At 42.2% G+C, this 12,207-nt stretch overlaps 1 protein-coding gene across 2 annotated transcripts in view; it reads left to right on the top strand.

Annotated features, from left to right (window-relative positions):
• The window catches only part of TEF (TEF transcription factor, PAR bZIP family member), a 41,609-nt gene extending 34,851 nt beyond the window's left edge, over positions 1 to 6,758 (top strand). For both annotated transcript variants that reach the window (XM_044300465.1, XM_044300464.1), the window contains exon 5: positions 4,379 to 6,758. In XM_044300465.1, coding sequence (XP_044156400.1) covers positions 4,379 to 4,400 — 22 coding nt within the window. In that variant the 3' untranslated portion in view covers positions 4,401 to 6,758. The remainder of the gene's footprint in view (positions 1 to 4,378) is intronic.
• The last annotated feature ends 5,449 nt before the right edge of the window (positions 6,759 to 12,207 follow it).

Here is a 12,207-nt window from a genome sequence, read left to right as displayed (position 1 = left end):
ACCAAGGCCAGTGTAAAGCTGGTTGTCACTTACCCATCTGTCTGCTAAATAGAACAGTGTAACTGGTGAGGATCCGGTAGTACATTTAGAGACTGATGTTTCTTCTATAACATTATAGAAGATGAAGATTTTTATATACATAAATATATCGATCATAAAAGCGATTTAAATATCATACAGAACAACCTTACTGGTAGTGTTGGTGGTTGTGAAACTTTGGGACCCTAGACCAGTGCTGTGTAATGTGCGGTGTTGGTAAATACATTACATCTTTTGGAGGTTCCTCATGAACCCGTGGCACCTACTAATTTTGTATCCTATCAGTCTTTTGGGATTTGTGGTCAAACTCTTTTCTAAGAAACCACAAATGGCAAGAGTATGCCAACATTCGCCTGCAGAAGCTCCTTAAAGAGTGTCGTAGTAAACTTTGGATGTGAAAGAATGTGGAGAGGAGTGGAAAGCCCTTGGACAATGGAGGGCCTGTAGTGCTGTAGTCGTAATTGTGAGTGGTCACAGCGGGCGGCACATGCGTTTAGATTGGACTCCAGTGGTTGTAGTAAACACCTAGGCTGATTTAGTTTGTATCGGTGCAGCAACCAAACTCATTTCTGGGGGTGAATCAACCTTATGTACATGGATGAGACAGATTTTTGGCTGCATAATTTTCTGTAACAAATCTGCCACGTCTGACTTTACCCTAATACTGAGGCTGAGAACTAACAGACACTGAAGTACCGAGTTAAAAACGGGGGTCATTTACAGTCATACGCCACTTTTGTGGCATATGTCTGGCGCAGATTCTGTTGCACGCCATGATGTGGCTGAATCTGTGACTTCTTCTCCGCTCACACCAGGTCTAAAAAATAAAAATAGGTGGGGCTGGCCAGCAGGCTGGTTTAGGCATAGAAAATGGTCTAAATGCAAGACCGCAAGGAAGCTGGCTTACATTTAGAATCGGCACTGGATACGTAAAAGTTTTATATAGAGGCTGGTTCCTCTACATAACTTCGGCGATCCACCAGCTATAGGGATTAAGATCGGCGTGTAAAACGCCAGTATTAATAAATAAGCCTACGCACCTCTTCAATATCATATCAATCCAGTGCAGATACTATGGTCATCCTTTCCTTAGTCATAGTTTACAAGTGGCTGCCACATGACTTCTGCAGCCAGTCGGTGGCATTAGTGCTGGATTAGAGAGGTGAGTATGGTTCTTTTTTTGTTTTCAATATATCATTTTAAACCTGTTTATCCCACAAAAAATAATGCTGTACAATGAATAGGGATTTTCATATGAAGAGTTATTTCAATATACATGCAACAATAAGACTGCAAGTTTTATATACACATGTCCATAAATATTGGGACATTGACACAATTCTAACATTTTTGGCTCTATACACCACCACAATGGATTTGAAATGAAACCAACAAGATGTGCTTTAACTGCAGAGGGTATTTACATCCAAATCAGGTGAACGGTGTAGGAATTACAACAGTTTGCATATGTGCCTCCCACTTGTTAAGGAACCAAAAGTATTGGGACATAATAATCATAAATCAAACTTTCACTTTTTAATACTTGGTTGCAAATCCTTTGCAGTCAATTACAGCCTGAAGTTTGGAACGCATAGACATCACCAGATGCTGGGTTTCATCCCTGGTGATGCTCTGCCAGGCCTCTACTGCAACTGTCTTCAGTTCCTGCTTGTTCTTGGGGCATTTTCCCTTCAGTTTTGTCTTCAGCCAGTGAAATGCATGCTCAATCCGATTCAGGGTCTGTGATTGACTTGGCCATTGTATGACATTCCACTTCTTTCCCTTAAACTCCTTGGTTGCTTTTGCAGTATGCTTGGGGTCATTGTCCATCTGCACTGTGAAGTGCCGTCCAATGAGTTCTGAAGCCTTTGGCTAAATATGAGCCGATAATATTGCCCGAAACACTTCAGAATTCATCCTGCTGCTTTTGTCAGCAATCACATCATCAATAAATACAAGATAACCAGTTCCATTGGCAGCCATACATGCCCACGCCATGACACTACCACCACCATGCTTTATTGATGAGGTGGTATGCTTAGGATCATGAGCAGTTCCTTTCCTTCTCCATACTCTTCCCATCACTCTGGAACAAGTTGATCTTGGTCCCATCTGTCCATAGGATGTTGTTCCCGAACTGTGAAGGCTTTTTTAGATGTTGTTTGGAGAACTCTAATCTGGCCTTCCTGTTTTTGAGGCTCACCAATGGTTTACATCTTGTGGTGAACCCTCTGTATTCACTCTGGTGAAGTCTTCTCTTGCTTGTTGACTTTGACACACATACACCTACCTCCTGGAGAGTAATGTTTTTGCTGCCTCTGTTTTTTTTTCAGCCTAATGATGGCTTGCTTCACTGATAGTGACAGCTCTCTGGATCTCATCTTGAGAGTTGACAGCAACAGATTCCAAATGCAATTAGCACACTTGAAATTAACTCTGGACCTTCTATCTGCTCATTGTAATTGGGATAATGAGGGAATAACACACAGCTGGCCATGGAACAGCCGAGAAGCCAATTGTCCAATTACTTGGTTCCTTAACAAGTGGGAGGCACATATGCAAACTGTTGTAATTCCTACACCGTTCACCTGATTTAGATGTAAATACCCTCAAATTAAAGCTGACAGTCTGTAGTTAACGCACATCGTGTTTGTTTCATTTCAAATCCATTGTGGTGGTGCATAGAGCCAAAAATGTTAAAATTGTGTCGCTGTCCCAATATTTTTGGACCTGACTGTTTTCCTCTCTAGCAACGCCCCCTGCTGTTTATCCTTCTGGTCCACCTTTTCTTCAGAGGTGGACTGCATTCTCAGTAGCTGCCCTTCTCCTTTCCTCCCCTGGTGCAGTGATCTCTTGAGAGGCAGATGAAGTGACCCAGAATCCTTTCATTCTTTCTTTACTTCTAAATTCTTGGGCTGCTTTTACAGTTGCGTTGGAATCTGGCGGTGACAAAGACGGTTTCAGGCATAAGTGACAGGTTTTGACCCGACAAATACCGTTTTATGTCCAGCCGACATTTATGCCGGAACAGGCTAATGGAATAGCCCGCCGAAATGTGAACACAGCCCAAACTTTATATAGCTATAGTATGTCTATGCAGTGCAGGAGGAAATTGTAGGCGCATTCCATACCATAAAGATCTCTGGGGTTATATGTGAGACTACTTTGTATGCATTGGAGTTAACAAGCAATTTCAATGTATTCTGGGAGATGCAGGTGCTTGATGTGAGGTGTGTCATGTGAGCTGCTGCCTTCCCACAGAAAGGGTAAGCAGATAAGTCAGCAAGGAGAGATTTAAATTCCTGGGAGGACCTCTTTAGGTCTCCTGTACGCTACTCTATTTGGGATCCGCATTTTTTGCAAGGCAGACACTCTTCCTATTCATTTCTATGGGTCTGCATCCGTATGTCCATTTCGCACATTATAGAACCGGTCTTAATCCTAGCTGCATACTGCAGTTTGTGCCCCCCTTCAAGTCCATGGCTCCACAAAAACCATGGATGGCACACTGAAGCTATGGGAGCGAAACTGAAGCATGGCAGGTAGAAATCAGGACTTGCAGATCCATTGCATGTGGCCCTTTTTGTTCCTCAGACATTTTACAAGAAATTTTACTTATCACACGATTGTGTGGAAATTCGTGCAGTAATTTACTTTTGGCATTTTGATGTTAGCTGAAGGACAAGTTAGGGCACGTTCACAACACTGTTATGGATTGCGTTTTTGTTTTCCGTTATAGCAGAAAATAACGGAATCCATAAGACTGAAGTCAAAACGGAAGCCTCTAAGAGGCATTCAGTTTTGATCCATCATAATAGAAGTCTATTGGAATCATAACGGATCCGTCTGGTTCCCGTTATGCAAGACGGAAAACAAAGTCCTGTCGAAACCAGACTGATCCGTTATGATTCCCATAGACTTCTATTATGATGGAAAGCACAACGGAATGCCTTTTTTTACGGGCTTCCGTTTTGAGTTCCGTCTTAAGGATTCTGTTATAACGGAATCCATAAAGGTGATGTGAACGCGCCCTTACTTAATTTCTTTTCCACTATAATGTGTGTGTCGGCAGCAGCAGAAATTCATAGGAAACCTTGTCCATCACCGTGATTATACTGTAAATATAAAACCTGGAAAATGGATTTCTATTCTGATACTTTTCTATCTGTCTGATGTAATTGTGGGGAAATAAATGTGATTTCTTTTCTCTTGTCATTGGTTTCCCGTTGTTTTATATAAATCTCTTTGCACAGACGTCTCAATATCATATGTTGTGTGCCTGATGTTCTCATTGAATTACTTGCCTGCAGTTCTCACACTTCTCTTCTTTTATTCAAAGTGACTTCAGTGATTCAGAATGAGTCTCCTTACATATTTTTTATTTTTTTTCTCCTCAAAACAACTTTTTTTAAAAAAGCAAATTGATTCCCAGACTGGATCTCAGTGGATTTTTACACTTGAACGCAGGAATGCTTCTACAATTGTGTCTACAACTGCTACTAAGGACCCTAAAGACATTTTCCAGATGAAGAAATTTATTTTTATTTTTTTCGAATGGTTAGAAATATTCATCAGGGTCTTTCTGGGAATCCTTTTTTTTTTTTTTTTCTTTTCTTGTTACTACAAATTAACTGACAAATATCCGAGCTGCTGTCGGCAGCATTTTTCATTTGTCCTTGCACTGGGCAGGAGGGTATCATGTAACACGATAAAGGGGAAACTAATGGTAGAGTTCCAGGAGGAGCTAGACATGTGGTTTGGGTGGTTATTATTGCTAAATTGTGGCCTTGAAGGGGAATTTTTTTTTTAAATTAAATAAATAATTTAATGATATTGGGTGATTTTGGGAAATTACCATGCGGTGACCCAGGGAAATTCTAGATCTGCCCTTCAGCTCTACCTGGTGTTGCAGCTCTAACCCATTCAAGTGACTGGGTCTGAAATGTGACACCAGGCATTGCTCATGGACTGAGGTGGTGCTGGTGAAGAAGAAGAGAGAGGGAGAAGGAAAAAAAAAAAAATCGGTCTGGGCCTGGACACACATGTAATGCGTAGTCTTCAGCATGCTGAGTACTAGGAGTATCCATCAGTAGCCAGGTTTTGATGGCAGAGAAGATAAATGGATAAAAGCAAATTAACGGCATTTTATACTACTATATAATAAAACCTATTTTTTACTATAACCTTGTAAGAGGTGAAGTCTAGTGAACTAGTTTAGTGTGCCCATTGTTTGTCATTATATTTTGAAGGGATTAGTAGATCTGAAATGGAGCACTTGTGCTTTTCTGAAAATTGTTTTCAGAGGTTTACTAAGCTAAATATAATAAGAAACCAATGGTCCCTTTTTAATGGGAACCTCTCACCACAAAATGTGTGCAATCTGCAGGTAGAGGTTATAGATCAGGAGGAGCTGAGCAGATCGATATATAGTTTCGTGGGAAAAGATTCATTAAAACTTGTAATTTTATACATTTATTTCCCCGTTGTTACGGAGTTTAGTTTAGCCGTCTTTATCAGTGATTGATGGCAAATGCCGAACAGATTATCTGGGATCAATGTTCTTGTGAAAGCTCGTTCCCGATAATCTGCCACAGATCACCCAATGAATGTACAAAATACTTGTTCCTGTGGGAGCAGAACGCGCCGTCTAACGAGCACTGCTGTATTGGGACGAGTGATGGTGGTAGCCATTGTTCATTCCCCTACAGTGGAGGAGACCACTGCGTGTAAAGGCATCGCCCCATGTAAACCAGCGAGAGAGCCGTCAGTCACTGATGGGTCACTTGGCTACTGAGCATAGAAAGGGCTGAAATTTGAATGTATAAATTAGTTTTTTCCGCTCCCTATAAGACGCAGTAAAATAAGAAAAAAGATAGATAATAGAGCCCCTATTCAGACCTCCATGTTGATGACCCCCATATTAATCAGACCTCGGATAAGAGGAAAAAAAAAGCCAACTTACCTCCTGCTCTTGACACGGTGTGCTGTCTGCATTCTATCCGCAAAAAAAAAAAACGGGACAGAGACAAACAACTTTAGTGTGCATGTAGCCTTATCGGGCGAAAAGTACAGTACGGTTTTGCTGAATCATTTCCCATAAACTTTATATCTGTTTTGCTTAGTTCGTCCAGCTGTAGAACTTGGCTGACCACAGACTGCGCTGTATTTTTATGGTGACAGGTTTCCTTTTAAGAGTGGTTTTTTTTTTTTTTTTTCTTTTTTTTTTTTTTTCTGGTATTTTTATATTAATGGAAAAGCCATCAGTATCTGATCAGAGCGGGTATGACAACCAGTTGTTTTGCAGTGGCTCCAACACCTGAACTACACAGTTTGTCCATTGTGTAGTGGATGGAGCTGGTTACTGCAGCACTGCTCCTGTTCACTTCAGAGGGAGCAGCGTTGCAGCAACCAGCTCTGTCCAATACACAACATGTGGGGTTGTGCTGTGCCCTACCCCTGCCTATTAGATATTGAAAAACTGGAAAACCCCTTTTAATTATAAAAAAAAAAAACCTACTATGTTGCAGAAATGTATGTGGTCTATATTCCGATATTTCATATATATATAAAAAAACTACTGTATAAAATGACTTGATCCTGCACATAATGCAGGACACAGGCTTAATGGGCATCTATCTATTTGTATATAAACTTTGTAAATCTGTTTTCAATTATGGATTCCAATCTGTTTGATTTTATTAAATCAGTCAGGTGAGGCATGGCTGCATCTTGTTGTTTTTTATGCTCATGTTTTATATCGGGGTGGGGAACCTTTTTGCTGCTGAGGGCCCTTTTTTATATCTAACATCGTTCGCGGGTCGTACAAAATTCTCAACTTAAACATTTGACGGCTATATGTGGCCAAACTTATAATTGACTTAGGGGTAAGTTACAGAAATTGCCCTTCAAGTAAAAAGAAATCTAGTGTTGTATTTTTGCAGCACAAAATGGCGCCTGCGCTATATATATTACATATAGTACAGGCGCCATTTTGACCACATATAGCATTGTAATTTTTAAGTTCAGAATGTTATATATTTAGTTCTTTCTAGAAAGCGTTAGTGGCTCAAACTATTATATGGGACAGTGCACTCCCTACCACACACCCTTTGTTTGTATAGATCAGAAATTTGGGAAAGAGTAGAAAGAGAGGGGCACTCGCTTATCTGGCAATAGACTGATATGTACAATATGGCTAAGTGAAATAGATATGGCAGATTTATAAAAAAAATATAGAAAATATATGAAAAATATATATAACTTGTCTAATAAAACCATATAACTAGTCTAGTAATATCCCCTATACTTAACAATGCCAATAAAGATAAGGATGCAATCGTATAAATACATAGAATGAACGTGGGTAGGACATGGTCTATATGCCACTTATAAGATTTAACATACAGTCCGATCCGGTGCCTGCTTAAATGCTCATATGTTGGTATATTTATCTATCAAAAGAAGTGGCACATTAATCACTTGATGTAGTGCTGGCTGATCCAAAATCCGTCATATATAGTATAAACACTCGAAAAACACTGGTATACAATTGAGAAGAAAAGGAAAGGCAATAGTAATCAGAAGTAAATTTCACCTATCCTGCGGTGTCTCAAAGGTAGGCTATTTTACCATTCTATCGCCTGTTGTGTCAAATGACAACTTAAACAATCGGGTACTTTACCGCTCCTGTGGCCCGTCCGCTGTGTTTGGTAGTTGGCTGCGAAATGAATGTGTCCCACGTGTTCGTGGCTTTTTTTTTTTTTTTTTTACTCTTTCCCATATTTAGTTCTTGATTTGGCAAGCGCTGCCTCTTGGCAGATTCACTTACCCTCCCTGGTCTTCTTCCCGCCGCACTGAACTGTGACCGCACAGCATCAGGTCATAGTGCGCATCTACGTGCACTACGTCCTGACGCTGTATGTGTTTGGACACAGCGGGACTGGAAGAAGACCAGGGAAGGTGAGCACAGACAGTGTAGTTCTCACCTTCCTTCGCCTCCCACATGCCAATTGACCGCTTCCATAATGGAAGAAGCGGTCATTAGCATTTTCACAATATGTTCTGTCTGGGGGGCCACATGAAATGTGACATATAGATATATATTCGTCAAAAAGATGTCTGCAAAATGTGGAGCACGGGGCCATTGAAGTCAGTGGATCTGCAAAAGAGGATAGCACATGGATCACATCTGTATTTTGTGGATCTGTGAGTTTTTCTAATATATTCCCAGCCTACCATCTCTTTGGATTAGAAATCACTGTGAAAATGACTACTTCCCCCAATATTACTTTTTAATATTTACCTCAATCTGATTGGTTCCTATAGGGAACACTGACACTTGGCGTGGTTTCAGTAGCAGCTTATGGTCTGACCAGGTTTCCTGGGTAAAAAGGGTGTGCTTTTAAAGGGATTCTGTCACCTTGTTTTCGGTTATAGAGCTGTGGACATGCACTGCTAGATCGCCGGTAGCATGTCCGCAATATAGGTTCCATAGCTCTGTGTCCTATCTATTTTGTTAAAAAAAGAAGATTTTAGAGATATGTAAATGAGCTTTGTAAGGTGCCCTAGGGGCTGTACGAACCTTCCTGGTGCCCTGCCACGCCCCCTGTGAAGTTGCCCAGCACCACCTGTGTCCTCCAAATCTCTTCCTTTCGTCACAGTTTGCCGTAATCTCGCGCTGCGGCTGATGCCAGCACAGGGAAGGAACACTGTACCGTCACTGCGCATGCGCAAGCTCTCGGCAATCTAACTGTGATGAAAGGAGGAGATTCGGAGGATGCAGGCGGTGCTGGGCACCAGGAAGGTTCGTACAGCCCCTTGGGCACTTTACAAGGCTCATTTACATATCTCTAAAATCATTTAAAAAAATAAAAATAAAGACACTGCCCTACAGGATCGGTATATTGCGGACATGCTAGCGGCGATCTATCCATGCATTTCTGCAGCTCTATAACTGAAAACGAGGGGACAGAATCCCTTTTGATTTACATGTAATGTGACTTGTAATGCAGGCCACTTTCAGTCTGCTCTAATTTGGCAGCATGTTAGAATCCATTCTGTGGTCACAACGTACATAAAATATCTGTAGTGGTTCTACTAGGCCGAACTTAGATCTCTATGCAGGGCTGGCCAACCTGCGGCTCTCCAGCTGTTGTAAAACTACAATTCCCACCATGCCCTGCTTTAGGATTATAGCTGTAGGCTGTCTGGGCATGCTGGGAGTTGTAGTTTTGCAACAGCTGGAGAGCCACAGGTTGGCCATCCCTGCTCTAGAGGCATCTGCGATTATCCATGTTTACTTAAAGGAGCGTGTGGAAGATTATTCTGGTATGGAAATGAAAATGTTGCTGTGTCATGGCCATGTGAAACTGGGTGTGAGAATAAAAACTGCCAGACAGTGTTTAAATAACACAGCACACATAGATGTGCAAACATTCACTTGAACAAAGTATTAGTGTACATGTATAACACTCATGAGATGCGTTCATATCTCAGTGGAGGGGGACTTCGGTCTTGTTAAAGTAGCGCTTCCACAAAACCTTTTATTCTGCACCATGTTAGAAAGGTATATGATGTAAATTGTAGTGAAGATAATCTTTTCACCAGAGACTGTGTTTCTGAGTTATAACCTCCTGTCATGTACGGGAGGAGTGTGTGCTGCCTGAGCTCCACCCTCACCTCTGTCCCTGCCTACTTGCACAGTCTGCACTAAGCGATGGTGTCCAACTTGACGGCGGTCCCTAATCTGAGTATGTGCAGGGCCTTAAAGGTAAGAATACAATAAAGGAGAAAACAACAAAGTGACAGGCAGGCACTGAGGGTTCAATCAAATATCAAATATCAAAGTCAATATGAGCCGAGGTCAGGAGGAACAACAATACAAAAGGGAAAAGCAAGATCAAGTCAAACTCACGCCGGGGTCAAAGCCAAGAAGTCGCATCAAATGCAGGAGCTAGCAAGAGCGAGGTCAAAATGCGGAGCAGGGGTCAAAACACAATAAACACTAATAGACGATATGCTTGAATGAAATAAGACCAATCACAGGCAACCTGTGACCAGCAGGCTGCCTGTTTAAATAGCCCTGGCTGATGAGTCACATGACTCGCAGTACACGGCCAAGCACCGATCATAATTATTGGCGCTCAGCTCCTCTGCTGCTCGCCTGCTGCCATGGAGACTAGGACGAAGACTGCGTTCTTGACCCTCTCTTTTCGCAGGGCGCCAGCGGTGCTGTGAAGGAAGCACACGTCGCTGGCCCAGCGTTATAGTACACCCCCTTCCACAAGGGGCCCACGAACCCATAGTCACAGGAGTGGGCTTCTCCGGATGGGCAAGATGAAATTTTTTTACCAATCCGGCAGCATGCATCTTACTCGCCGGTTCCGAAGACCTCTCTTCAGGACTGAAACCCTTCCAATGGACTAAATACTCGAAAGAATTCCGGACCTTTCTTACATCGATAATCCTAGAGATCTCAAACTTAAGTTGCCCGGCAACCTCCACTGGTGGCGGAGATTCTTGTGGAGAAGATACAGATGACACATTGTTTTTAGTAAATATTTGTGAAACACATTATGCATGCGAAAGGAGTCAGGCAGTCTTAGTTTAAAAGATACAGGATTAATAATACTCACAATCTCATAAGGCTCAATAAATCGCAGTGCAAACTTATTTTATGGTACTTTTTGGTGGATAACCATACCTTCTCACCCACCCCAAAATCCACCCCTCGAGAGCGTTTTTTATTAGCCTTGGTCTTTTGAATCTCCTGAGCTTTTTTCAGGTTAGACTGAACCTGGGCCCAGACTGTGCACAGTTCACTAGCCAACCTATCAGCCTCCGGAATTTGCGAGGAAGATGGTGAAAAAAAATTCAATCGTGGATGGACACCAAGGTTACAGAAACAAGGAGACATTCCAGTGGATGAGTTCACCTGGTTGTTTATGGCGAACTCGGTCAAGGGTAGACGTCTCACCCACAACTGTTGGTTGTCAGAAACATAACATCTCAAAAACTGCTCCAAAGACTGATTCAAACGTTCCGTTTGACAGTTAGTTTCAGGGTGAAAGGTTGAAGAAAATGACAAAGAAATATCACACTTAAGACAGAAAGCACTCCAAAATCTAGAGATGAACTGAATGCCTCTATCCGAGACCACATTTTCTGAAATCCTGTGTAGACGTACCATATGATCTATAAACAGGGAAGCCAGAGTCTTGGCATTGGGCAGCTTTGCCAGTAGAACAAAATGCACCATCTTACTAAACCTATCAACCACTACCCATACCACTGACTTACCCTCAGAGACCGGCAAGTCAGTGATAAAATCCATGGAAATATGAGACCAAGGTCTACTAGGGATGGACAGTGGTCGTAAACTCACCCATTGGACGGGATCTTGGAGTTTTAGCCCTGGCACACACTTCACATGAAGACATAAGAGTGAATATCTCTAGATAACATGGGCCACCAGTAGGACCTAGAGACAAGCTCCTTGGTGGCATTAATACCCAGATGTCCACTAAACACTGAATTATGGCACTCACCCAACGGTCGGAGGCGTAAATGGCCTGGGACAAACAATTTATCTGTAGAGGAGTGTACCAGAGTTAGCTGTTGTCCTGCCTCTATTTCAGTAGTTAGATTGGAGGACACCGAAGCCACAATAATACATGCTGGCAATATTGGTTGACAATTGGAGGTTGAAAAGCACAAAAACTTCGGGATAAGGTGCAGTTACCATCGCTTACGCAAGATCAGGTTGCGCAGCTGAATGCAGATATTTCTATAGAAGAGCTCCAGACAGTCATTCGTCACATGGGTAATTCCAAAGCCTGACGGATATACGGGGGAGTACTACAAATCCTTGCTTACCCAGATATCCCCCAGTTCTTTTGACGGTTTACAATGAGGTGCTGGAGGGAAAGGCACCCCCTGACAGGGAGAATATGTCCTACATCAAGCTGCTGCCCAAGGCGGGTAAGGATCCGCTAGACCCGGGGTCATACAGACCCATTTCTCTTATAAACGTTGACACGAAAATACTCTCCAAAGTCATGGCTCATCGCCTAGCGACTATGTTGCCTATCATAATTGCCCCTGAGCAAGTGGGGTTTGTGCAGGGGAGATCTGCAGTTATTAATATAAGAAATGTACTTGCTGTCTTAG

This window comes from Bufo gargarizans, chromosome 7 (genome assembly GCF_014858855.1).
Source record: "Bufo gargarizans isolate SCDJY-AF-19 chromosome 7, ASM1485885v1, whole genome shotgun sequence".
NCBI classification, from domain to species: Eukaryota; Metazoa; Chordata; class Amphibia; order Anura; family Bufonidae; genus Bufo; species Bufo gargarizans.
This window is presented reverse-complemented; position numbering and strand designations above follow the sequence as displayed.